The 27,362-nt window shown below is 45.2% G+C and overlaps 1 protein-coding gene across 1 annotated transcript in view; it reads left to right on the plus strand.

The window, feature by feature from the left end:
* Positions 1-27,362, plus strand: part of SMG1 (SMG1 nonsense mediated mRNA decay associated PI3K related kinase) — a 1,471,505-nt gene that overhangs the window by 357,266 nt on the left and 1,086,877 nt on the right. Inside the window, exons 17-19 of the mRNA XM_085628855.1 lie at positions 11,512-11,599; positions 11,690-11,791; positions 12,377-12,517. Coding sequence (XP_085484981.1) covers positions 11,512-11,599; positions 11,690-11,791; positions 12,377-12,517 — 331 coding nt within the window. The remainder of the gene's footprint in view (positions 1-11,511; positions 11,600-11,689; positions 11,792-12,376; positions 12,518-27,362) is intronic.

Below are 27,362 nucleotides of genomic sequence, written 5' to 3' on the forward strand. Positions count from 1 at the left end.
AGAAGGTATATTTTCCTCATATAATTTGGAAAAATAAATGGCCCATTTTTTTTGAGAGACAAGAGTAGCTCTCGTGGTATTTTATTTCCACTGGCTTCAGCGACTATATCCCAAAAGGCTTTAGAATTTTTTGAACGCACCGCTTCTTGAAGGTCCACCCAACATCTATCCATTTTTTTTTTCTATTCTCTTTCCTGCTCAGCCTTTTCCGCCTTTTCTTCAAGGTGGAAATTTTGGCCTTCCTAGCCGTAGAGATGTTCATAAATTGTAACCTAAGCAAGTGATTTAGTTTCTTAGACAGAAGATTTATTGTCGGGTCATTTGTGCTTATTGGGCTGACTTTGCTGGGAAGAGGTTTATTTTCAAAAATCGTAGATATTGATGTTTTAAAACTTTCAAAACTGGAGATTGGGTTAACGCTCTTGTTGGTTTGCTCATACATATGGGACTCCAGCATCCTTGATTTCATTACAAATTTGCTTGTGGTTCTTGCTGCTCCACAGTTTTTGAGCTGGCTTTTAGTTTAATTAATGCCTCCCCCCTACCGGATGATAGGGACCATGTGGAAGTTGGTTGAAGGTGGAGATCTATTTCAAGACAAAGTATTGCATGGTCACTACTTTTTACAAATTCTATAGAGAGGCTACAAAAGTTATTAAATCATAGCTGCTGATGACATAGTCCAATACAGATAACCCAGTTGGACCTTTTCGGGTATATGAGCCTGGCACATCACCTCTCGTTCTCCCATATCAAATTAATTAGTTGAATTCATTAATTTGTTCCTATATAATTTTCCCCCTTGTATTTGCTCTAATATGATCTGGGAATATTGCCGCTGGAATGGAGCACGATTCTTCAAGTTCTGAATTCCGAAATGCATAGAGTAAGGAAGAAGAGATATTTGCATTGAAGTCCCCCATCATTGAGCTGACTGTAAACGAACCGAAGTCCAACCTTATTCTACATGAGGCTTCCATTCATTGACTTTCCCTATGTCATAAAGAGCCTGACATTTGGACTATGATTCTGATGTTTCAGGCTTGATCTTGGATCCAGTTGAAGGTGGCTCTGAGGCTTCTTGGATTCTTAGTCTTTTGCATCCTCCTCAACTATGCCCATGATAGTTCTACGACGGAGCTTAAAGTCTCAGTGGATGCATCATCAACACCTCCTTTCCAACACTATCCAGGTCCTGGAGGAGATAGCCCATGATTTGCAGTGGTAGCTGATTGATTATAATGTGTCCTGCAGCAGGTCAGTATCCAGCTCTTCTCCCTCCTCCAGAGCGGACGGTGGTAACCGATTAATTGTTCTCCGATTTGGAGGTGTGTGATTATGAGTGGGAAATGAAGCTCTGAGACCGCTGGCCTGCTTCATACCAACCTGTTGTAACTACGAGCCATTTGCCGCTGAAGGCTTTCCTGCTGTCAATCAGGTGGAGGCTCGTTCAGGTTCTCATGGGCAGCACCACTGCCATGTGATTCTGCAACAAGCAGAGCGATGTGGGGTCATGTTTCAAGAGCTTTTACTTCTCTGAAGGTGGTTAGAGCAGGAGAACATCTTCCTGGTTGTCAACCACCTTGTGGACTTCCTGAATGTCAGAGTGAATGAACTGAGTGAATTTCTGGTAAATCACAAGTGGCACCTACATTCTGAGGTTGCATAGGGTGTCTTTGAGCAGTGCGGAGAGCTCCTGCTAGACTGTTCACCATCGATAATTCACAGTGTCAACAGTTTTCTGTGCTGGAGTTCCTACAGTAATACTAGAGAGGAGATGCATTCTGGCTGTAGTCGATCAAAGAACATCTCTCTGCCTTTCTAACACTACTGCTTTGACCCTGAATTCTGATTAAGATCAAGCAAGACCCAGACCCAATTCATTTTAGTAGCCCTGAATTGCACCAGGAGTGTTTGGTTACTGGAACTTTTGAGCATTAACATCTGCCCTTGGGCATCATTTTGGAACAACCTCCTGTCTAAGTAGCATGGCAGTGTCCTCCATCCGAATATACGCAAAAACCTTTGTGCTTGGAGATTGAGGTGCTGCTGTTGACTGCTCTTAATTTCTCGTCTGAAGTTATGGATGTCCTCCTCGCCGTTGGACACCCCTCCATGAAATCCATCAATGCAGAGGGTAGTGGCAAGTTTGTAACCTGGTGTGGTGCCCAGGACACTCAGCCCTTACAGGCAAAGCTGTTAAACATACTTTTGTTTGTTTGGCCTTTATCATTGGAAGGCCTTGGGCTCTGTAAAAGGTTATTTGGTGGCCCCTTCAATACTTCTACATTTGCTGCACCAATTGCCTTTATGTAAATCACCTGTTGTGGTGAGATGTATTAAAGGTTTGACACATTGCCTCCAAATCTACTTTTGATGCCCTAGTGGGACAATAACTTTATTTTGAAATTCCTCATGCAAACTCACTTCAAGTCTATGTATACTTGCTCACTGTGCTTTCTGACCTTGAAGACTGTTTTCTCATTGTGATTACGTCAGCTCTGGGTGCCTTTTTGCCAAACGTTGTGTCTCTTTCATATTGGCCAGTCTATTACTCTGTTAGTGTTCTTTGCTCTTCCTCACCCCTGGAAAAAGGATCGGCTCCATAAGTTTGACTCGGAAAGGGCTTTAAAGTTTGCTTAATAGTACCAAGAACCATTGCCTAAATTATCAACCATTTGTCAGTTTTTCTGGAGTAAAGAAAGGTAAGGCTACGCAGAAAAGACCCTATTGAAGTGGATAGTTCTCTGCATTGGCAAAGATGCAGCACCCGGAAGGTCTGAGATCCCATTTCTCCTGGGCTTAGGCTGCTACCATTGCATTGGTGCAAGGACTACCTGTACTTGATATTTTCCAGTTAAAGAAGCACTACTGTCATGACACAGGTCTAGCATTAAGAACTCTTCACTGTGTTTGTTTGGAATTTTATATAGCGCAAATTCAACCCCAATATATTCGGTGTCAGAGCACTTACATGAGCGCCAGTTTTGTTGCAGACAGACACGTTCATTTTTGTTACGCACTGGAAAATTAAGTGATTTGCTCAGAATCATAGGATGCTGAGCGTCGTTGCTGAGACTCAATCACGGTTCCCCAGCTTTGAAGTCGACCGGTCTAGCTGTTAGGCCACATTCTCTCGCCAATTTTGTTGATTCTGCAAAAATATTTGGTCAGAGCCCACCACCTGAGATTCGCCACCTTGGTGCATTACTGCTCTGGTATCTATTCTAAAGTGAGGAATCTGCAGTTAGATGTGTCATCAAAAGAACAAGTTACATTCCTTCAGTGCCGCACTTTTTGGTGGATGTTCTGTTTAACCACAGTTTCCCCACAGCCCTCTTGCTTTCCTGTTCTATGGAGTGTTATCTCTTTACGTCTAATAAGTCCCCACATTGGTGCTACCAGCAAGTGTTCATGCTGCATGTCTCGGAGCACGGAAAGAGAAAAGAGGATAAACTGACTTCAGTCACAGGGGTGGCGCTTATGCACAGCTCTGCTATTTCCGGTGTGGCATGTAGTCAGCAATTGTCTTCACTCTTCAAATCTTTTTTTTGTTATTATTTCCTCTCATTGGTTCTGTTTCTTAAACATTTTCGAACTGCAAATATTATTTCAGTCACATAATGAAATATGTGTGTGCCAAATCCCAGTCATGATTCTTAGAGTTGGGAATGGTGGACTTAAAAGACCAAATTAGCACTTTGGAGGAAAGTTGCCTAACAAGTAGAAATCTACTGTTATGTTAAGGAAAATAGATTAAGTAAGAAAATGTGAGCTTTCCCCAGATAACTGGCAGTAAATAGCAGACGTTTCCTCAGAAATGTGAGTAAAGCGTTAAGCAGTGCTAAAACATTAAAGAAACCAGTCAGTAATATTCCTAAATCAATGTAGTGAATTGAATGATTAATACAAGATCAAGAAGACGAGTTTGCGAAGAGAATCAGGTGACATACATTTTTGAAGTATGTGACACACTTAGCGGAACGATGGGGAAGTAAAAGACAACTTTGGTGTATGCGCATTACCCAAAGCGGCAACTGGATGCTACTTGCACCAAAAATGAAAATGCACTCTAATAGATTCTACAGGACAGGATCAATTACCTTTCAGGCTGGTGCATACAGACATTTCATCATTTCTGGGTTAAAAAACTACAAGGTTTAATTTATTGGATGCCAGAGCACAGAAATCAGTGGGAAGAATGCTCAACTACTCTCTCTACAGGACTGGTCCAGTTCCACTAGTATGCTAGTTTCGCGGGTTCTTCTGTAAAGAGACCCTTCTTGTCCTACATGTTGTGTAGCAAGGGCTTCAACGCAGATCCCAATTTCCGTTCTGTCTCCTGTGAAGATGCCCTTCTTGTCTTTTACATCCCAGGGATCAAATGAAGTAAATTAGTCTGCACCTCAAGAAGCACTTCAGTTGTTGGGTGCAAGAAAAAGACAGATCCTTTCTCAGTACTCTGTCTCACAGAAATTGAGACAGCAGGTTATTTCTCGTTTGATCTTCTTCTAGCTTGGTTGTAATCTGAGGTGTACTGGGGGTGGAAAGTCATTCCTGTAGTGATCACCAGCCAGTGATTGGTGACGGGTCCTAATACCATACCCAGAAAGTTCACTCAGCAAGGACTCTTTGTCACTTTATGATAAATCTATCTAAACAAGCATTGTTAAAGCAATAAATCTTGCCTATGTGAGCGCTCTTTTCTTTGTCAATGTATTTTAGCCATGTTGTACTGCACTGTGGCTGCAGTTCAGCATGGCTAAAAGTAAGTGGAGCGGAACGGCATAGATTACACTAGAACGTAACAGCGTGAAGTTGAACGGAATTGTGTAGAACGGCACAGAGTAGAGTGGAGCAGCGTATGTAGAGTGGAACAGAGTATATTGAGTTGAATGGAATGGAACGACGTAGAGCGAAACTGAATGGTGTAGAGTGTAACTCAGAGAAAGTAGAGTGTAACTCAGAGAAAGTAGAGTGTAACGCAGAGAAAGTAGAGTGTAACGCAGAGAAAGTAGAGTGTAACGCAGAGAAAGTAGAGTGTAACAGTAGTAGAGTGTAACGTAGATTGCAGTGGACCTGCGTAGAGTGCTGCAGTTGTGGTTGTAACTTAAACAACGAACCAAAATCAACGCAAAGGTATGGGGTATGAAGAGGGTGAAAGGGAACAAAAATAGACTTGCAGCGGCAAGCATCATGAAGGTGTAAATGTTAGTGTTTGTGTGGCACTTATATATTATATTGTCTTAATCCAACCCATGTAAAATGTAATATTATTAGTTGTACCAGTAAGGCCGATGATGCAGGCATAGATGAACAATGTTCAATAACATGTTTGTAAAACAGTGACTAAAGAAAGCAGCATGCGAACTGGGAACAGTAGTGTCCTGAAACACATACGTGTATGGTGATAAGCAATATAGACCTTTTAAAAAGAGGTATATAAAAAGTGCTGCAGTCAAGGAAAATAGTGCCTAAATCACAGCATGTGCAGAAGATGGACGCTAAGTCAGAATCGAAATTTGCCTAGCTTAGTAACGGTAAGTTTCAATTCTATTAAGGACATGGAGGCGACGATTATGCTTTTCCTTTCTTCGCTTTATTCATATAACATTTTTCAGCAGCCTTAGAAAAGCAACATCAAAATTTTATCCCAACAAAAGGGGAAAATATTCTTGGAAGACAAACTGAAACAAGTCTGCGATCAGACTACAACTCCCATGAGTCCATAGGTTACATCCAACAGTAGTCCTTTCACAGTGTCCACAGAGCATAGAAAGACCCTCCACTGTAATTGTCCCTCCTCTTTCTTCGCGCGTACTCCTCAGTCACTGGTCTTGCTTGGAACCATCATTTCCTGAAACAAACTACACCATGTGAGATTCTCCAGAAAAACTGTGTAAAAAAAACAACATAACATTAATCTAGAGAAGTACATCTGACCATCATTAGGCAAACCATGCAATCCAGTCCCTTAAAGGTTTACTTACTGACATACTGGAGGGTTTGCACCAACTGTGCCGTGGGAAGGATAATCCACCCCTCCGTGTCCTTAATAGAATTGAAATTTACCGTTACTTAGCTAGGCAAATTTCGATTCTATGTCCGGAACGGAAGCTCTGATTATGCTAGTTTAAAGCTTACTTGCCACCAAATGTGCAAGATCCACAACCGGTTTGAAATAAAACCGTTTAAATGTGGAATCTGAGGACCAGTACGCAGCTCGCATCAAATCCTCCAAGCGAGCTCCTAGGGAAAAAGCTTTAGAAGCCATCGCCCCCCTGGCGAAATGGGCACCAAACTGTTTTGTGTCAATACCCGCTTCCTGCATGACCCAACGCACCCACTTAGCAATGGTGGGAGAAGAGACTACTTTGTGTGGTTTCCTTAATGCGATAAGGAGGTGTCTCGCCCAGACGGCGTAATTCAGAGGTTAAATCTTCGTAAGCCTTGAGGCAATGCACAAGACACAGTTTGGGTACCTCCAAAAAACCTGGATACGAATTTGTTCTTGAAGCGGACTTTGTCCGGCGACCAATCATAAAGGTCACTCCATCCGGGGAAAAAACCCTCGCAGAAATGTCTAGTGCGCGCACATCTGAAACCCTGCGACAAGAAACTAGACATAGCAGCATGGCCAACTTAGCTGAAAGTTCCTTCAAGGAAAGATATTTATTAGGTTGCCAGGAAAGAAAAAGATTCAGGACCAGATTGACGTCCCATAAGACTGAGTACCGTGGCTCCGGGGGTAAAGATAACCGATTACCCCACAAGAGTCGACAAAGGGGTGTTCACCCACAGGGGCACCATCGATCGTGCAATGAGCCACTGAAATAGCTGAACGTATCGCATTATTGGTTCGGTATGCCAAGCCGGCCGTCGCCAATTCCGCCCAAAAATTCAGAATGGGAACGACGCCTGCGACCACGGGATCCAAGCCCTGTCGAAGACACCAACGTAACCATTTTGTCCAGGCGGATGAATAGTGTTTTGAGGTACTGCTAGCCCAGGCCTTCGATGAAAGGACCTTAGCCAGCCTCGAAAGGCCTGGGAGCGACCAGCGTAGTCTGAAAGCCGCCATGCCATGAGGTGGAGAGAACCCTGGGCGATCAGGCTATGCTGCTTCCCGTCCGGATTCTGAAGGAGATGAGGAAATAAGGGAAGTAGGATTGGAAAATCCCAAGAAAGTTCCAGAAGAACTGGATACCACACTTGTTACCTCCAAAGCGGTGTCACCACCACCACCTGTGCCTTCTGACGGCGGATCTCAGCCGCCATCCGCACAATCATGGAGAACGGAGGGAACGCGCATCTCTGATCCTCACCCCACTCTTGGAGGAAAGCGTCCTTTGCCTTTGCGAGCGGATCTGGTTTCCAGCTGAAAAATTTCGGGAGCTGATGGTCCAGACGGGATGCAAACAAGTCTATTGAGAAAGGGCCCCAGAGATTGACCAACCATTGGAAGACTCAATCATCCAGCTTCCACTGGCTGGAATCCCGTAGGTTTCTGGATTGCTAGTCCACCACCTGATTGGCCTGGCCCGGGCAGATACTCTGTTGTTATGGATATGTGGTGCGCCAGACAATAGTCCCAAAAGTCTTTCGCCAGGTTCGCTAGAGCTTGAGAACGAGGACCTCCCAGGTGATTGATGTAGCGCACCGTGGAGACATTGTCCATCTTTAACAGGACGCATGAGCGAACCTTGTCTCTGGTCCAGCACTGAACCACGAACGACCCCGCCAGAAGTTCCAAACAGTTGATGTGTAATGCCTGTTCGTCGATCGTCCAGGCGCCTCCAGTGGAGCAATCCCCGCAACGGGCGGCCCACCCCGACCTGCTGGCGTCTGATTCTATCACAATGTCGGGAACGGCCCCGAAAATGGCCCTGCCATTCCAGGCATCCATGTGGGAGAGTCACCAGGACATTTCCTACTTGACCTCGTCTGACAGGGGAACCATCTGATCGTATGACAGGCCCTTTCTGAGATGATGCGCCTTCAGGCGTTGTAGCGCCCGATAGTGTAGGGGCCCCGGGAAGATTGCCTGGATGGACAAGGAGAGCAGACCCACCACCCGGGCAGTGTGGCGGAGGGAGGTATGGGTCTTGGAGATGGTCTGCCTGAGCAGATGATAAATCTTGGTCATCTTCCGAGACGTAAGGCTCAAAGACATGTGAATTGAGTCCACCACAAAACGTAGGAAGACTATACTCTGAACTGGATGAAGAACTGACTTGTCTCTGTTGGTGATGAACCCCAATTTTTGCAAGAGCTAAACCGTCTGCTGTAACTGGAATCAACTTCTGGGGGCATTGCACCATGAGAAGGATGTCGTCTAGATAGACAATAATCCGAATGCCCTGGCTCCGCAGAAACTCCACGACTGGGTAGAGCACCTTTTGTGGAGCACCTTTGTGAAGCACCAAGGGGCCGATGAAAGCCCGAACGGTAGGGCAGTAAACTCGAAAATCTCTTGCTTCCACTGGAACTGCAAAAAACGGCGGTGTGGGGGATGTATCGGGACAACTAGATAAGCAATCGCCCGGGAGGAGAACATCCCGAAGGACATGGGTCCCCTCCGTCTTGAAATGTCGGTATATCAACCATCCGTTGAATTCTTTTAGGTTGATGACCAGACGTCGCCCCCCCATTGGTTTTTCCACTAAGAAGCTATTGCTTAGGAAAGTGTTGGGAAGCAGAATTGACTGACAAATTGCCACTTTGCGGAGCAGTTCGGAAATTTCCTCGTCGACCAGCTGTGCATTGGCCGCGGAAAAACTGATCAGATGTGGAAGGTCTGCCTGGCGGGTGAATCGTAGAATTCGATGTGAAATCCCTGGATTGTTTGCAGGACCCAAACATCTTTTGTGATGGCTGCCCAGGCCTCTTGGAAGGCAGCTAGCCAACCCCCAATACAGACTTGAGAAGCTGAAATGAGACCTGTGGACGCAGGTCCGCCTGCGTTATTCTTGTAGCCACCGCGGTCCCGAAACCGCTGCCCTCTGGTCGGGTAGAAATTGGTGTAGTTGGCGGTAGTTGTACTGCCTGCGCCCGGAGCCTTGTCCCCTGCCAGGGTTGTGCTGTCCACCATGGACAGTCGCGCGGCCCCTGCCACAACCGGCCCCATTGGAAAAACAGGACTGGAAGACCCTTTTTATGCTGGACTGGGCCTTGTCCAAAGAAGTGAAGGTGGCCACAAACTTCCCCAATTCCTTTACAAAGGGGTCTCTGTAGAGGGCCCCCCCTGCGCCACTGCTCCCACCTCGGAAGAGGCCAATTCTCCCAATTTCGGGTCCAACTTGATTAAAAGTTAGTGCCGCCGCTCCATTGAAAGAGCACAGTTGGCGTTACCTACAAAGATAATCGCCTGCTGGGCCCAATTCGAAAGAACGTCGGGGGAGATGGTGGATCCGATGACCTTTGCCTCCTCTGCGATATCCAACATTTTTGTTTGTGGTCCTACTGCATCTAAAAGCTTATCTTGGCAGGAGCGCCAGGAGCGGTCTATACCCTTGCGGGGCTCTTTCATATATTTGGCCTAGAAGGTGGCCTTCTTGGAGTCGAGCTCCAGTATAAAGGCCACCTTCCCGTCCAAACTCTGTCGAGGACACTCAGCTCTCAGACACCCCCTGGCATTTTTCTCTAAGGGTTTGCGGAGGCGACCCGCCACAAACATGGCCACCTTGTCCCCAGGTGTCCAGGCCGCCGACTGCGGATGGACAATCTCATCCGGGACTAGCATGCCAGAGGAATCCTGTGGTAACTCAGACGCAGAACTGGCCGGGTGCCAAGACTGCAAGGTCCATTCCTAGTCGCCCGTATCCGCTGGCGAATCCCCATCATGAGACGGGGAATCCGGCACAACGGAACCAGAAGTTGTCGGGCCGGGAGAGGTGTAGGCGGTGGGGCAGCAGCCCTCGTTAGAAAAGCGCTTTTGAGGCGGTCGAAGGGGTCCTTGCCCACCCCCTGCAGCTCCACTGGGCCCTCCTCCGTGCGACCCCTCTTAAGTAGCAATCGACTCTCCCCTTAGGGAAAGTTAGTAACGGGCCTCGGGGACTCTAGGTGGGTGTATGCCAACTTTCATTCAACTATAATGCGATTAGGCAGATGCTCCTCCATAGACCCCCCTACGTTATTCACACATCGGTAAATGGACTCATCAACAGCCTCAAAAAACTGATCATCCAAAGGTAAGTATTGGAGTTGTTCTTCCTCATAGTACTCTTCTTGGCTCATTGTGCCCTGGAATAAGTATGCTGGCTGCCAAACAAAGCCCCGAGTATTCGGAAGCCCTGTGGTAAACAATGGGAGGCTGGAAACACCCAGAACGTACTTCAGGTAGCCTGAAAGACTGCAAGGCTCTTTAGCGCGGAGTGAAACCCCGCAATAGAGGCTGCACTTGCCTCGAGCGCGTCCACCCTCTGAACTGATGGGGCCCAACTGCCACACAGCGCGTGAGAAAAAGCTCACCGGGAGCACAACATGCAAAACTACCCGCAGGCGATTTTTGTGGCCGTGCAGCAATACAGACCCGCCGCCGTGCGTCACCTCATCTGAGGAGATGAGCCGCGGGATCAACGAGTCGCTCGAGCTTCCCCTAGCGGCTCCAATAGGAAACCGCATTATATGTTTGGAACGGCCGAATAAGGAGCGAGAGATCTCCCACGGCCGAGGGGAATCTGTAAAGAAACCCAAATGTCAAAAACACAATAACCCTGACCCCAGTTCCTGTCTACAACGGAACTAGTGCCACAGAGCGGTTAAATCTACCTTAATATAATGCAATTCTCACGTGAAAGTCAAGTGAAAAGAAATGTGACTTAGCTTTGGCTGCAAGGCAGCAAAGAAAGAGGAGGAACAACTGCAGTGGAGGGTTTTTCTATGCTCTGTGGACACTGTGAAAGGACTAATGTTGGATGTAACCTATGGACTCATGGGAGTTGTAGTCTGATCACAGACTTGTTTCAGTTTGTCTTCCAAGAATATTTTCCCCTTTTGTTGGGATAAACTTTGGATGTTGCTTTTCTAAGGCTGCTGAATTTTTTTATATGAATAAAGCGAAGAAAGGAAAAGCATAATCAGAGCCTCCGTTCCTGACATAGAATCAATCTGTGCTTGGTCCATGCTCCACACAAAGAAAAGGAAGTGATGTCTGGCATGCAATGGCGAATTAAGTGGCCACAAAGAAGACTGGTGCACTTCTTGGGCTATATACCCCTGTATTAATGTATCCTTATGAAATTGTCAGATGTACCATTTGAATTTAATATTTGTTGCAATCACATGCCCCGGTCTCTGCTTAACGCTGTTACAGTGTATAGGACTAACCCATTAGGAGGAAGTTGCAAACATCGTTTTCTCCAAGCAGTTTTGTGAATTTCCCATTTCATCCTATCAATGTTTTAGTAACCCAAAACCAATGATAAATGGAATCACATTAAAGAATCTTTACAGTCACGGTTATGACTTAACATAATAATTTATAACACATTCTTATTTGCCTTTTAATAGCCCTTGTTGAAGACACAACAGTCTGCCTCCAAGCATGTAGTAGCTTGCATACTCTTTCTTCATCACTGCCTGATGATCTCCTTCAAAGGTATGAAGCTTTGTCAAATTATAATTTTTATTCCATGTAGGACTATATCTATTTCCACTGTACAAATGATTTATTTCTATTTTCACACAGGTGTGTTGATGTATGCAGAGTTCAGCTAGTCTACAGTGGAAGTCGTATCCGACAAGCCTTTGGGAAACTCTTGAAATCAATTTCTCTTGATGTTGTGCTGAGGTACATGAGCAATTTGCTTAATACACCTATTACAGAGTGTATTTTTATGAAACCTTTTTAAACCAACATTTATTTTTATCGTTGTAATAAATACAACTTTCCCAGATTTTCCTTAAGCACTTACTTGTCATATTTTACTGACGGTATTCCTAGATTTGTTTTTGTTATCACGCTTGGCAGACCAGTTTAGTTGAAGCATGCTTTCGCATAAATCAGGCCTAAGATAGTCTGGATAAAAATGTGAAATAAATGCTTCAGACACATTGGACAAAGTGTTTTGTACAAGGTACTAATACATCAATGTGATAGCTTGTTTCTAGTCCCACTAACTTCCAGTGCTTTCAAATAAGCTGTTTATTCTGTTGGTTGAACTAGGAGTCAATGACATTCATGTTTGCTACTTTGAATAGCATTTTATTTTCTTCAAGGGATGTTACTTACCCGGAAAATACATTTGCTGTGATTACATCATTGACTAAGTGCAGATGTGATAAAAGTGACCTTAAGGATTGACTAAGTTGTCTGGGAATGATCTTTTTAATATTTCGGATTGTAAACCTCACATTGCTAAATTTATATTTACAGTAACAACAACCATACAGAAATACAAGAGATCTCCTCTGCTATACGAAGCCACATGAGCAAAGCTCCAAGTAACACTTTCCATCCACAAGACTTTTCAGATGTTATTAGTTACATTCTATATGGAAACTGCAACAGGACTGGGTAATCCAAGATTTTAAGTTATCAGACATGCAATTAATGCTTTTAAGCAGTCATTTATTTTTATTTTCTTTAAACATTGATTTGTTGTTTGGTAAATGTTTTGACGTGAAACGAGGATGGGATCATTTCGACCACAAGAGTTGATTGTCATTTTTGTTTAAGGATCCATAATTGAATTAGGGATGTAGATGTTTCTTTTTTGAAAGAAGGCTTGGAATTCCTTAGCTAAATGATTCCCAATTATTTTAAGATGTACATTTGTTTGATCACTTTTGTATAACTGAGTTGCCTTATTATTTTTGCATTTTTGCATGTATTGTGTCTTAATTGATTACCAAACTCCAATTACATTTTGTTGATTGAGCAATAGTCATCATTGTGGGCCTTAACTCCCACTGTCTCAAGTATTCCACTCATAACCAGAGGGATCTACCCCTCAAATAACAGGCAAATTAAATGGGAGCGAGTCACAATTGATGTAGCGCAACTCAGAAATATAAAGACCAACTTACTAGATAACTCCAGTGAGTTGAAAGGTTTACTTGAGCGGCAGGACGGGGTTTTTAAGACCACGGAGTGCCACTCAACCCTTTTCAAACAACTGACGTCCTATTTTATCATGTCCCACCAGCCCAGGGCAAGCCCAAATAAGTCAAAACACGCTCCATCTGGTTTAACGAGGAGTGCAGGATTACAAGATCTAAACTAACTGCTGCCATCAGAGTAAATATTCTGCCAGAATTAAGAGAAGCAAGGAGAAATTATAAAGTAGCAATAGTAAAGACGTAAAGGGCTTGGGAGGAAGATCGATGGCTCCAGATTAGTGGTCCGTGTTTGAGGAAAGACTCGCAACAATTTAGGCTTGTAGTGATGAGGGGAGGGGGCAGAAAGACAGTCCACCTTCCAACAATATTTCTGTATCTACCTAGTATGACCACTTTTCCGCAGTATATACTGGATTGCGGGATTTGGCTACTGAAGCTTTTATTATTGACCATAGTAGCCATCAGACCTCTAAGCTATTTTCCGTAGCTGAAATCACACTTAGCATAAAATCTATTGTAAGGAGTAAAGCTCCGGGGCCTTTTGCTTCCCTGGCTATGTCTTCTTAAGTTACATCGCCAATTGGTCTAAATACATCTGGGCTTTGGCCAATGGTATTGCTGCTGGGGCTCCCTTACCACCTTCATGGAAGGGTGCCAAGATGATCCCAGTCTTTAAGAAGGGTGATCGTTCCCTAGCCACCAACTATAGGCTCATCAGCTGGATCTATGGTGCACAGAAAGTTTTCTCTTGGGCACTTCTAGCAAAGATCACTGCGTGGATGGAGGAGAGAAATATTCTATTCCCCTTCCAGGCAGGGTTCAGAAGTAAGATTAGCACCATCAATCAGGTTTTAAGATTTAGTTTACTGGCCTGGAAAACTGAATATTGGAAAAGCGGAGCATGTACATTGCATTCATTGATCTGAAGTCAGCTTTTGATCTCATCTCCAGGTGCAAGCTGTCGTATGTCCTGCAGGAGTTTGGTCTTTCCTCTGAGATTCTGGCGTTGGTTGTCCGTCTTCATGAGGACCACTACGCCAAGGTCCGCTGGGGAGACCAGGGCCAGTTGACAGACCCGATCAGTGTGGACAGGGGGGTCAGACAGGGTTGTGTTTTGGCCCCCACTCTATTCTCACTGTTTATCAGCAGTGTTATTCAACACTTGGCGGAAGTGCCAGCTGATGCCTCTGTGTTGGGGTGAGTCAAAGTAACAACCCTATTGTTTGTGGACGACACATTGACAGTGTCCAAAACGCCCAGTGGTCTACAATTGCTCTTGGATCATTTCAAGGCCTTTTGTGATTAGAGGCCTCGAGGTTAATGCCTCAAAAACTAAACTTCTGCTAAATAATCCACATAGAGCGTTCAAAGGCAAAATGCTGCTAGGGGGGATCCCGCTTGAGCGAGTGGCTACCTTTGATTATTTGGGCATTACCCTATCCGAGAAAATGATATGGAAAGATCACATTATGAAGCGGAATCTTCAGCAGAGGCAGACCATTATGGGACTGATTAAGGAGCATAGAACTACCCAAACTAAGCCAATAGTTGCCCCACTACAGATTGATGACCACAAGGTAGCGAGTTCCGCTCTGTACGGGGCTGAACTCTGGGGATTAGAAAACATTGAAAGCCTGTTAATTACAGAAAATACATTTTTAAGATCTTTATGTTCACTCCCCCAGAGTACACCACTCCAACCACTGCGGCTAGATATGGGTAGACGCACAATTGTGGACGAAGCTAGGCTGCGCCCCTTACTGTTTTGGTTGCGCATTAGGCTACCCCCGAGCTCTCCCCTATGCGGCAGCACTTGATGACGTTTCCAAGCTTGACCGTTTTAAAAAGATTGGGTGGCTTAACGAGGTTAGATCACTACTAACAGTGAGAGGTCTGGGAAGTTCTTGGGAAACTAAAGATCCTGAGACTACGTCCCATGCGCGGGACCCCGGAAACATTTAAAACATGTATGTGGAAACACATATGTAGCTCCATATATATTTCTATATATATATCAATAAACACACAATGCAGCCTTCCATATACCACGCAACGCTGAGCAATGTTGTAAGAATTTCCCTTGCATATAAATACAATCTCAATAAAGCAGGGAGAAAGGAACACATTTGAAAACTGCTTTAATATACAGCAGAAATCATAATCCTGTAAAGAGGAATGAAAAAAACATTGTCAGCACATAGGCTGCATTGCAGAAACATCAGTGTAGAAAGCTGAAAAGCTAACCCACAGAAACACACAGAATAAACTGGCACCGTGCCTTTAAGGCAGCCATGACCCCTAGCTTCCCATCATGCCTCAGGGGTGACAGTTAGGTCAGTTGTTCTTTCCGGCTCCTTCTGTCAGTACCCTGGTTATTTCAGCTTACAGGTATGTCGGATCCTCCGCCTTCATCAACCCGGCGTCGAGGAGTCGCTCTCCGTTGGTGCGGGCTCACCCAATGTCGAGAGATAGATATCAGTCGCCGTCAAGTCGGCGTTCAGCGTCGAGACATGCTTCGCTGTCGCAGAGACACCGGCGATCGGCGTCGAAGCAGGCGTCTCCATTGCCGTCAACCAGGAGGCGGTCAACGTCGAGAAGCACCTAGTCAATTGAGGCAAGGCACTCATCCCCTCCGTTGTCGTTCAAGCGACGTTCAACGTCGATGGCTCGTTCCACACTGAGGACGAAGAGGGACTCGACATAGAGACCCAGAGTGAAATACACCAGACGTCATTCGACGGCGAGAAGTGCCCCAATCTCGACTCCGCTGGCTTCCAGTAGACTATCAGCGTCGAGAGAGAGAGAGACCTGAAAGACATCAAGACACGACATCGAGAAGTATTTCTCCGTCGATCCGTACTTCGTTGGGGTCTCCTGCACGCACAACGTCGAAGGTGAAGTCTGTTGGCTCCAGGTGTTCGACGTCACATTATACAACATCGAAGCACACGGAGAGGTCGACGTTGAGGAAAAGATCACACTCTAGGGATTCGCCAGTGATGGTGACGCAGAGCCGGTCAACGTTGAGACACTCCATCGACGTCACATCGTTCGAGACGCCGATCACACTCCATAAGTCGCAGAGAGTCCTCTCATTCTTTTAGGAGCTCACCTCAGACGATTGTGATGTCATGCAGCTCTTGTACTCATTCACCTGAGCCTCCAAGAACACCTCCAAGAGGCTCTCCAAGGAGACCGCGATCTCCTTCAATTCACATTTCGCCCAGATGACTTCAACCTCTCCATCATTGGCAGAAAGAACCCTCTGGTCATGCCCAGCGGCCTACGGACTATTCCAGTTCACTGCACAGATCCCCGTTACAACGTCCAGTGCAGGAAGTGGACAGGTCTCCCACTACTCGGACCAGAGAACACCGAGGCAGATCTCCTGAGCGTAGATCGACTCAGGGTCATCACAAGAGACGAAGAACACCATCTTGGTCCTTGTCTTCAACACGCTCATCCAAAAGGGACTACTCGCCTACCCTTACGGATAGCCCACCTTCTAGAGTGTCACCCATCGATGATAATACCTTTCACGATGTTCTTGCTAGAGGAGCACAAAAGCGAAGCATAGTCAAGTCCGCGCCTCTGACCACCACTTCCATCAATTTCGGAACTCCATCAGAGATCTGCGGCTAGGCCTTTGCTTCCTCTGGTTCCTGGTATCATTGAGCCGGTAATGGACATCTTCCTCACTCCATCGGCTAAAACGGCTCCGATCCTGAAAAAATATAATCCTGCTGCATCAGATCCTCTTTCTGAAATCGGATCCACCAATGGATTCTGTCATCGCAGCAGCAAAGAAGACCCATGCAGTGGCTTATTCATCCTCCGCTCCTCCAGATAAAGAAAGTAGAGCCCAGGATTCTTGGGGTAGAAAGGCCTGTGGTTCTTCTGCGTCTTCTCTTAAGTTGTCTAGCGCTGCTGCCCTGCTGGGCCGTTATGATAGGTTCTTATGGGATTTGCTAGAGTGTTTTGAAGACAAACTCCCAAAGGAGGATCAACAGGACTTCTCCGATATTCTCCGAGAAGGGGCGCTGGTGGCCAACCAAGTAATCAGCACAGCAGCTGATGGGGCGTCTTTGGCTGCTCACTCGTATGCACATGGTATATGTGCACGGAGATCTTCCTGGTTGCGTCTGACAGCGTTGAAACCGGAAGCACAGCAACGCATTTTGATTCTTTTGTCACTGTTTGGATCATACACCGATGAGGAAATGGCCAGAATGAAGGCCGAGTTGGACACATTAAAGGCTGTGGGCCTGGAGAAGAAAAAGGAGTTCAAACGCCGCTACATGCTCTACAATCGTAAAAATTGCCACCAGAGGGTTCAAACCCCTCTGGTTGCAAAACAAATCCCAGTTTCATGGCTGTCGTTCCTCGAGAGGAAGAGGAGGACATCAACAACAGTCCTCTTCCGCAGCAAAAACTCAAGGGAAGCAATGATTTTCTGCTTCCTCTAGCAGCGTTGCACACTCCAGTGGGAGGAAGCATTTAAAATTGCTTACAAGAGTGGCGCAACATCACCAAAGACCAGTGGGTGCTGAATATACTGAGCAATGGGTACGCACTACGTTTTTGCGTGCCCCCAAAAGACGTTCCTCTGGTAAAGTCACGTCGTCTACACCTAGAGCTGCTGTGTCAGGAAGTATGGACCCTTCTCAAGAAACTAGCCATAGAAGAGGTCCCTCCTGCACAGAGAGGAAAGGGAGTCTACTCCAGATACTTCCTTGTTCTGAAAAAAGACCAACCAAACAAGTTCAGACCGATTCTAGATCTACGTTCTCTGAACAGGTTCATCAGAAAGGAGAATTTCGATGTTGGTGCTCCATCAAATATTTCCACATCTGAGGAAAGGAGATTGGATGTGTTCAGGGATCTCCAATTCCAATTACACCACGGCATCGCAAGTTGCTGTGGTTCATGGTAGGCACGAAGCATCACCAGTTTAAGGTCTTACCCTTCGGCCTAAAATCTGCTCTGAGGGTATTCACGAAATGCATGGCAGTAGTGGCGGCAGCATTACATCGCCAAGGCCTGTTCGTGTATCCATACCTGGACGACTGGCTATTGAAGGGATCATCTCCTTGCATGGTGCAAGAGCACCTTCACATCTGCCTGGATCTCCTTCAACGCCTAAGCCTTCATGTGAACGTGGAAAAATCAGTTCATCAGTCCACTCAATCGCTCCACTATCTGGGCGCCACCCTGGACTCCGACCTCGGAAAAGTGTTTCCTTCGGAGGAGAGACTGTTATCAATGAGAAACAAATGCAACATCATCCTTCAAGCACATCAACCATCAGTAAGGCAAGTGGTGTCTCTACTGGGGTCGATGGCCTCTTGCATCGCTCTCATACCAAACTCCAGATTGAGAATGAGACCTTTGCAGCAGGGTCTGGAGGACAAATGGGACCAATCATCGGGCCATTGGAACGACCGAATTCTCCTCTCTCAAAGAGCGAAAAAGTCCATTCTTTGGTGGCTTCAGCCAAAGAATCTTCTGGTGGGAGTCCCATTCCATCAACCTTTGCCAAAACAATCTCTGATCACGGATGCATCTCTTCAGGGATGGGGAGCGCATCTGGGTCAACTACGAACTCAGGGCAGATGGACCAGCAAGGAGCAGACCTATCCTATCAACATGCTAGAACTGCGAGCGGTTCATTTAGCCCTCAAGGTATTCCATCCGTCGATTTAGTCCGAATTGATTCTGATACCAACGGACAATACAACCACAATGTATTACTTGAACAAACCAGGTGGAATACGCTCTCGCGCTCTATCTCTAGAATCCCAGGCGATCTGGCACTGGCTAGGAACCTCTCGATCACTGCAGTGCATCTGCCAGGAGAACAGAACGTGTGAGCAGACCCCCTCAGTTGACACTTCGAAGAACAAGAAGACTGGGTGCTCAACGACAAACTAGTGGCGGACATTGTTCATCAATGGGGTCATTCCTCCATCGACCTTTTTGCAGACGATTGAAACAGAAAACGCCACGCCTTCGCGTCCAGATTTTACCGACCAGGAACGAGAGGGAATGCTCTTTTGATAGACTGGTCCAGGATGTTTGCATACGCTTTTCTGCCCCTTCCGCTCATCCCGAAGGTGGTGACGAAGCTCATCCGATCCAGGATGACGATAATCCTCATAGCACCGGACTGGCCTCGCCAATGGTGTTATCCGGACCTGTTGCAACTCTCGAACTGACCGCATCGGAGACTCCCGTGCAGACTGGACCTTCTAACTTAAATGGGAGGGAAGATTCAGCACCCCAGCCTTCTCTCGCTGAGCTTGGCAGCATGGCTCCTGAGATCCTGCAGTACGGACATTTGAACCTCCCTCAGGACTGCATGGACATTTTGAGGGAGTCAAAGAGACCATCCACAAGAGCCTTGTACTCTTTTAAATGGGAAAGGTTTTACTTGTGGTGTATTCGTAATGGTTGGAGTCCAATTAACGGGCAAGAAGAGGTAATCTTGCTGTATCTGCTCTACTTGGCCAAATCTGGTTTGAAATAAAAGTCCATAAAAGTGCTTTTTGCTGCCATCACAGCATATAGAAAATCACCAAACCAGCCTTCTTTCTTTCAACTTCAGGTGGCCAAGTACTTCCTACAGGGGTTGAAGAAGGTCCTCCTGTCCGACCTCCTTCGCCGCCTTGGGAGTTGAATCTAGTTTTGTCAAAATTGATGGGTCCTCCTTTCGAACCCATTCATAAGGCCACATTACAACACCTTACATGGAAAGTAGCATTTGTAGTGGCTATTACATCAGCAGGCAGAGTGAGTGAAATCCAAGCACTCTGTTCTAAGGAACCGTATACGGTTTTTCATCACAATAGGGTGGTTATGAGAACTCCCCCCCCCTTCCTTTCTACCCAAAGTAGTGTCTGACTTCCATGTAAATTAGTCCATTTCTCTCCCCTCTTTCTTTCCAAATCCTGCTACACCAGCAGAAAGTTCTCTTCATTCATTAGACCTCAAGAGGGTTCTCAATTTCTATTTGGAGGGAACAAAATCCATTAGAAAGGCTGATCAATTGTTTCTAAACTACGGCTCTGTTAGAACAGGCTTTCCAGCCTCCAAAATATCCATTTCAAGGTGGATAGGGTCTTGTATTAAATTAGCTTACCAAATAGCGAACAAACCTCTGTTAGCTTCCCCTAAAGCTCACTCTACTTGGGGTAAGGCTGCTACAGTAGCATTCTTACACAATCTACCGATGGCCGAGATTTGCAAGGCTGCAACTTGGAAATCTGTCCATACGTTTACCAGGCATTACTGTCTGGATTCTCACTCCAGAGCAGATACCCAAGTAGGCCTGGCCTCCTTGAGGAATCTGTTCCAATGCTAGCTTAATTGGAGGCTTTGTAATGGTTGTTTCTTACAATGTATCTTTATTGTGCTCTGGTTACTTGCCCGCAGGATGAGGTGATGGGCTTGCTATTCTATTAATGTGCTTATGACTATTGAGGAGGATCCACTGGAAGAGAAGGATAAGTTACTTACCTGTAATACTAGATCTCTTCCAGGGGTATCCTCATCAAAATCATAAGCAACCCACCCGCCTCCCGGACAAGTGATCAAGATACATGTCATTTCTTTGTGCCATGGTCTTCAGGTCTCCACAAAGAACTGACCTAACTGTCACCCCTGAGGCATGATGGGAAGCTAGGGGTCATGGCTGCCTAAAGGCACGGTGCCAGTTTATTCTGTGTGTTTCTGTGGGTTAGCTTTTCAGCTTTCTACACTGATGATTCTGCAATGCAGCCTTTGTGCTGGCAATATTTTTTTTTCATTCCTCTTTGCAGGATTATGATTTCTGCTGTATATTAAAGCAGTTTTCAAATGTGTTTCTTTCTTCCTGCTTTATTGAGATTGTATTTATATGCAAGGGAAATTCTTACAACATTGCTCAGCGTTGTGTGGTATATGGAAGGCTGCATTGTGTGTTTATTGTTATATATATTCATACAACAGTTGATGGACAGAATGCAGAACAATGTCATACATTCACCCCAGTACAGAGATCCGGGCCTAAATCCATCGTTTTTTTGCTCACCATGCCATTCCAGTTTCAACCCAGCCATATGCAAATCAGTCTTGACCCTGTGCCTCATGGAGATATATATATCTACTGGCAGTCGCCAGTAGATAGTTATAGTTAGGACCGTGTTTCCATAGGAAATCCGCAACATTCTATTTGGAATAACTTTGGCGCCGGTCGACGAATCCTCGCGAAATTTTCAAAACTAATGGGGCGCTACGCTCCGCTCCTACCCTGAAAGTCTCGGGGGGATTCATCAAGCGAGGGCTGAGAAAAAAAGGGGGTCCCCATGCATTTTCCCATAGGACCTTTAGTCCGAGCTACAGCCCGAATGGCTGAACAGAATTACTTGAAATTTGGCAGAGAGGTAGTCCTCAGGTCAAGGATGTGCCTTTTGTAGGTCTGGTGTAAATCTGTTCAGTAGGTCCTGAGAAATTAGCATTTAAATCAATATATATATCTGTAAGCGCGCTCCGTGCGCTTACCGTAAGCTTACCGTACGCGTACGGTGCCGTGCGCGAGCTCAATTCTGATTGGTGGTTACATGACTATAAACATTCGAATCGGTCGAAATCAGGAAGTGTCGGCCGCCATTTTCTGTCTCTCGCACTGAGAAACAAAGGTGGGGAACGTGAAAAGGGGGCAACGAAGAGTTGCAGACCCCCTAGTGTTTGTCAGGGGGTCCAAGAAGGACCCAAAAGTACGAAAAATACATTTAATAATTTTTAAAAAAAATCGCGGGGTGCGCGTACGGTAAGCTTACCGTACGCGCACGGGAACAAAAAAAATTAAAAAAAATAAAATAAAGAAGTAACAATCACATTTATTAAATAAATTAAAGGACCCACAAGGGAGAAAAAAACAAATGTTACTGTGTAAAAAAAGACGAGGCGCGCACGGCATGGACTGCGCAACGTGGGCGCTCGGTGCGAAAAGCGCACTGTGCGCCCACAGCGCGCGCACGGTGCGCGAAGCGCACCGTGCGCGCAGGTTGTGCGCACAGTGAAAAACCAGAAAAAAAAATAAAAAATAAATACATAACTTAGCATTTAAAAAACCGTACAAATTCACTGAAAAAACCATAGGTTTCACACACGTTATAGTTAGGAATTATCATTTACAAAACCTTGCAAATTCACTTAAAAAACCATAGGTTTCACACATGTTATAGTTAGCTGTACATTTCACTCGTAAAAAACCAATGAAATTCCACGTTATAGTTAGATCAGGTAACAACTTGCGCGACCGCAATCCACAATGTGTAATTTCAGATGTCATCATTGATGTCATGAGTGATGTCACTGACCATGTCATGAGTGATGTAATATGTGACGTCATCAGCAGTTTATTGTGGGCGCGCAAGTTATAGTTACCTGATCTAACTATAACGTGGAATTTCATTGGTTTTTTACGAGTGAAATGTACAGCTAACTATAACATGTGTGAAACCTATGTTTTTTTAAGTGAATTTGCAAGGTTTTGTAAATGATAATTCCTAACTATAACGTGTGTGAAACCTATGGTTTTTTCAGTGAATATATATATATGTGTATGAATGTGTATATATATATTTTTTTTTTTCCGGGGTCCCGCACACGGGCGGGAATATTCATGTGCTTATGACTTTGATGAGGATACCCCTGGAAGAGAACTAGGATCACAGGTAAGTAACTTATCCATCTTCCCCTCAAATAACAGGCAAATTAAATGGGAGCGAGTCGCAATTGATGTAGCGCAACTCTGAAATATAAAGACCAACTTACTAGATAACTCCAGTGAGTTGGGAAGTTTACTTGAGCAGCAGGACAGGCTTTTTAAGACCATGGAGTGCCACTCAGCCCTTTTCAAACTACTGACATCCTATTTTATCATGCCCCACCGGCCCAGGGCAAGCCCAAATAAGTCAAAACACGCTCCACCTGGTTTAACGAGGAGTGCAGGATTACAAGATCTAAACTAACTGCTGCCAACAGAGTAAATATTCTGCCAGAATTAAGAGAAGCAAGGAGAAATTATAAGGTAGCAATAGTCAAGACGAAAAGGGCTTGGGAGGAAGACCGATGGCTCCAAATTAGTGGTGCGTGTTTGAGGAAAGACTCGCAACAATTTAGGCTTGTAGTGACGAGGGGAGGGGGCAGAAAGACAGTCCACCTTCCAACAATATTTCTATATCTACCTAGTATGACCACTTTTCCGCAGTATATTCTGGATTGCGGGATTTGGCTACTGAAGCTTTTATTATTAACCATAGTAGCCACCAGACCTCTAAGCTATTTTCCGTTGCTGAAATCACACTTAGCATAAAATCTATTGTAAGGAGTAAAGTTCCGGGGCCTGATGGCATTCCTGGCTATGTCTTCTTAAGTTACATTGCCAGTTGGTCTGAATACATCCGGGTTTTGGCCAATGGTATTGCTGCTGGGGCTCCCTTACCACCTTCATGGAAGGGTGCCGAGGTAATCCTAGTATTTAAGAATGGGTGATCGTTACCTAGCAACCAACTATAGGTCCATCAGCCTCATCGATGGTGCACAGAAAGTTTTCTCTTGGGCACTTCTAGCAAAGATCACTGCGTGGATGGAGGAGAGAAATATTCTATCCCCCTTTCAGGCAGGGTTCAGAAGGAGGATTAGCACTGTCAATCAGGTTTTATGATTTAGTTTTCTAGCCCGGAAAACTGAATATTGAAAAGGGGAGCGTGTACATTGCATGCATTGATCTGAAGTCAGCTTTTGATCTCATCTCCAGGTGCAAGCTGTGGTCTGTCTTGCAGGAGTTTGGTCTCCCCCCCCCCCCCCCCCCCCCCCCCCCCTCTGAGATCCTGGCGCTGGTTGTCCGCCTTCATGAGGACCACTACGCTAAGGTCCGCTGGGGAGACCAGGGCCAGTTGACAGACCCAATCAGTGTGGACAGGGGGGTCAGACAGGGTTGTGTTGGCCCCCACTCTATTCTCACTGTTTATCAGCGGTATTGTCCAACACTTAGCGGAAGTGCCAGCTGATGCCTCTGTGTTGGGGCGAGTCATATTAACAACCCTATTGTTTGCGGACGACACATTGACAGTGTCCAAAATGCCCAGTGGTCTGCAATTGCTCTTGGATCATTTCAAGGCCTTTTGGGATCAAAGAGGCCTCGAGGTTAATACCTCAAAAACTAAACTTCTGCTAATGAATCCACATAGAGCGTTCAAAGGCAAAATGCTGCTAGGGGGGATCCCGCTTGAGAGAGTGGCTACCTTTGATTATTTGGGCATTATCAGAGAAAATGATATGGAAAGATCGCATTATGAAGCGGGATCTTCAGCAGAAGCAGACCATTGGGGCACTGATTAAGGAGCATAGAACTTCTCAAACTAAGCCAATAGTTGCCCCACTACAAATCGATGACCACAAGGTAGCGAGTTCCGCTCTGTATGGGGCTGAACTCTGGGGATTAGAAAACATTGAAAGCCTGTTAATTACAGAAAAAACATGTTTAATATCTTTATGTTCACTCCCCCAGAGTACACCATTCCAACCACTGCAGCTAGTTATGGGTAGACTCATGATTGTGGACGAAGCTAGGCTGTGCCCCTTACTGTTTTAGTTGCGCCTTAAGCTAACCCCCTAGCTCTCCCACTATGCGGCAGCACTTGATGAGGTTTCCAAGCTTGACCGTTTTAAAAAGAGTGGGTGGCTTAACGAGGTTAGATCACTACTAACAATGAGAGGTCTGGGAAGTTCTTTGGAAACTAAAGATGTTAGCCAACTGCCAAGCAAAGAAGTGGTTAAACAATATTGGAGCAGGGTAGCACAGTCTTTTGTTGCTCAATTATCTGTGGGCCGCCTCACACTAGAATTCATGGAATTCAAATTACTAAACACATTTGAAGAGTATATGGAGCTTATCACCAACCCACAGGATAGGAAACTTTATATCCAATTTAGATTTGGATCCCTTCCTGTGAACTCCTTTACAGCTGCTTGGTGGCAGCCTCTAACCACCAAACAGCACTGTCTGGGCTGCCCCACAATGATTGAAACAATTGGCCATATTTTCTTTGCTTGCCCTCTGTATAGCTTCCCGAGACATGAGTGGCTTGCCCCTGTTTGCAGGCAATTGGAAACTCGTTGCCACCAGGAAGCTCTTTGCATCCTAAAATCAGATTGTAGGCCTGCTGTAGCATGTGGAGTTGCAAAGTTCCTTGGAAAAATGTGGATTATCAGAAGGTATGCGTCCATGAAGCGATAGTCTGCATCCTGTAACTGTTCCAAATAAGTATTTCCAGGCTTTGTAACCACCATGCAATGTTTTATCTCTCTAAATTGATCAAATTCTGACGTTCTGTGGATTCCCTTTCTTAGTATTGTATATGTTTTAAAAATATTAGGATTTTTCTTTTTAAAATTGTTGTTATATTTTAACAGTGACGATTTAAAATTTCTGCCAAAAGACGTGTACTATTTAATGATTCTCTAATTTATATATGTTGGATCATTGTATTGTAAGCACTCGCACTTTAATGGTCGTAATGACCGAATAAAGTAAAGTTTAAAAGGATGTAGATGTTTCTTTTTTGAAAAAACGCTTGGAATTCCATAGCTAAATGCTTCCCAACTATGTTAAGATATACATTTGTTTGATCACTTTTGTATAACTGAGTATCCTTATTGTTTTGCATTTTCGCATGCATTGAGTGTCTTAATTGATTTCCAGACTCCAATGACATTTTGTTGATTGAGCAATAATTTTTGCACTTGATACTTCTGATGAATATTACCAACCGCAGATTCCTCATCTTGTCAGTCAGTCAAGAATACTTTATTTAGCCACTAAAAGCCATAAAAGCAAAATATAAAACCACATTCAAATATACAGTAACATAAAAAGGTTCCACATGTGCATTTAAAAAGTCAAAAATGGCCCAAATGAATTTAACTGAGGCTAAAACCACAGTCAGATAAAAACTCATCGTTAAAAACAGTCACCAAATGCCACTCCAGGAATAAAGTGCAAAAGTGATAAGGCATTCGCTTGTTAAGCTGACTGCATGGTCACACCATATCAAGCACAAGACCATATATTATCTCGGAAAACATTAAACGACTACAGCCTAACTACTGCATAGGCAACCTCTTCCTTAGTCTTCATGCCCCTGTGAAAAAAACTTGCAATACCAGTGCAGACCATGGGGAGGAAAGAATTTTAGGTTAATAATACTTGAACAAATTGGCCAGGACTGAGTAGCGGGAGAATGTTTTCACGCAAGGAGTCATAAAATTCACAGAAAAAGATAAAATGGAAAGTGTGCTGTTAAGAGAAATTATCACAAGGACATGACTTTAAGGCCCCAGGCTTCGTGTAGCCTTTTTTCGGAAAGGATAATAGCGAGTGTACCAGGTGCAGTCTAAATCTGGTTAACACGAAGAGATGGTGCACATTAGTAACCTATGGTAGAAAAGGCTGCACCTGTGGACTCGGGCTCAGTAAGACATACTTCCGCACCGTGGGCTTGGCTAACTCCCTGCCCTCCCTCAGCACCTGCTGCTTAGCCAGGAACAGATGTTTGATGTTCCTAATGGCCGCGGGGCCTAAACGCCTGGGGTGGGTATACAGGTCAGGGCAATCTAGTCACCTAGTTTGCTCCATAATGTACTTTAACCAGTAGATATGCAGGGCCCGTTTGAGTGCAGTCCAGTCTGCTACAACAAGTAGGTGTAAAGTGGTGGTTGGACAAGACCAAATTCGCAGCCAATGCAGTATTGGCGCAACTGCTATAAGGTCAGAGATCTAGCCCATGCCAAGCTCCTCGTGCACAGTTGAACGCTGGGGTAGAGAAGCCTACGCATAAATGTATGTTCAAGGCATGTGAGCTGTAGATCACATGCTTTGCATACTCCTGCCATCTAGTGTTGGGTCCAGATGTTTGCAAGTTGTTTTTCTTCGAAGAAGTCTTTCCAGTCACAAGGTAGGTGACTCCTCCTTTCGGTGATGGTGCGCATGGGCATCAACTCCTTTGTTAGATCTTTTTTTCCGGCATCGGGTTCGGACGTGAATTGCAGAGCTCCAGTTTGACACCGTTTTTCGGGTTCCCCTATGTGCGCTATCCACTACCCTCGACAGTATTGTTATTCGATCGCGTTTCCCATTCTCTTCGTATCATATCGACTCAGAAATCTTCGATCGGAAACTTTGTGGAAGGCCATTGGGCCTAGCCACGTCGGGTCAGCTTGCAGTCAATGGAATGGACGCCATTTAAATTCTGTCA

Source organism: Triturus cristatus, chromosome 10, assembly GCF_964204655.1.
Source record: "Triturus cristatus chromosome 10, aTriCri1.1, whole genome shotgun sequence".
NCBI classification, from domain to species: Eukaryota; Metazoa; Chordata; class Amphibia; order Caudata; family Salamandridae; genus Triturus; species Triturus cristatus.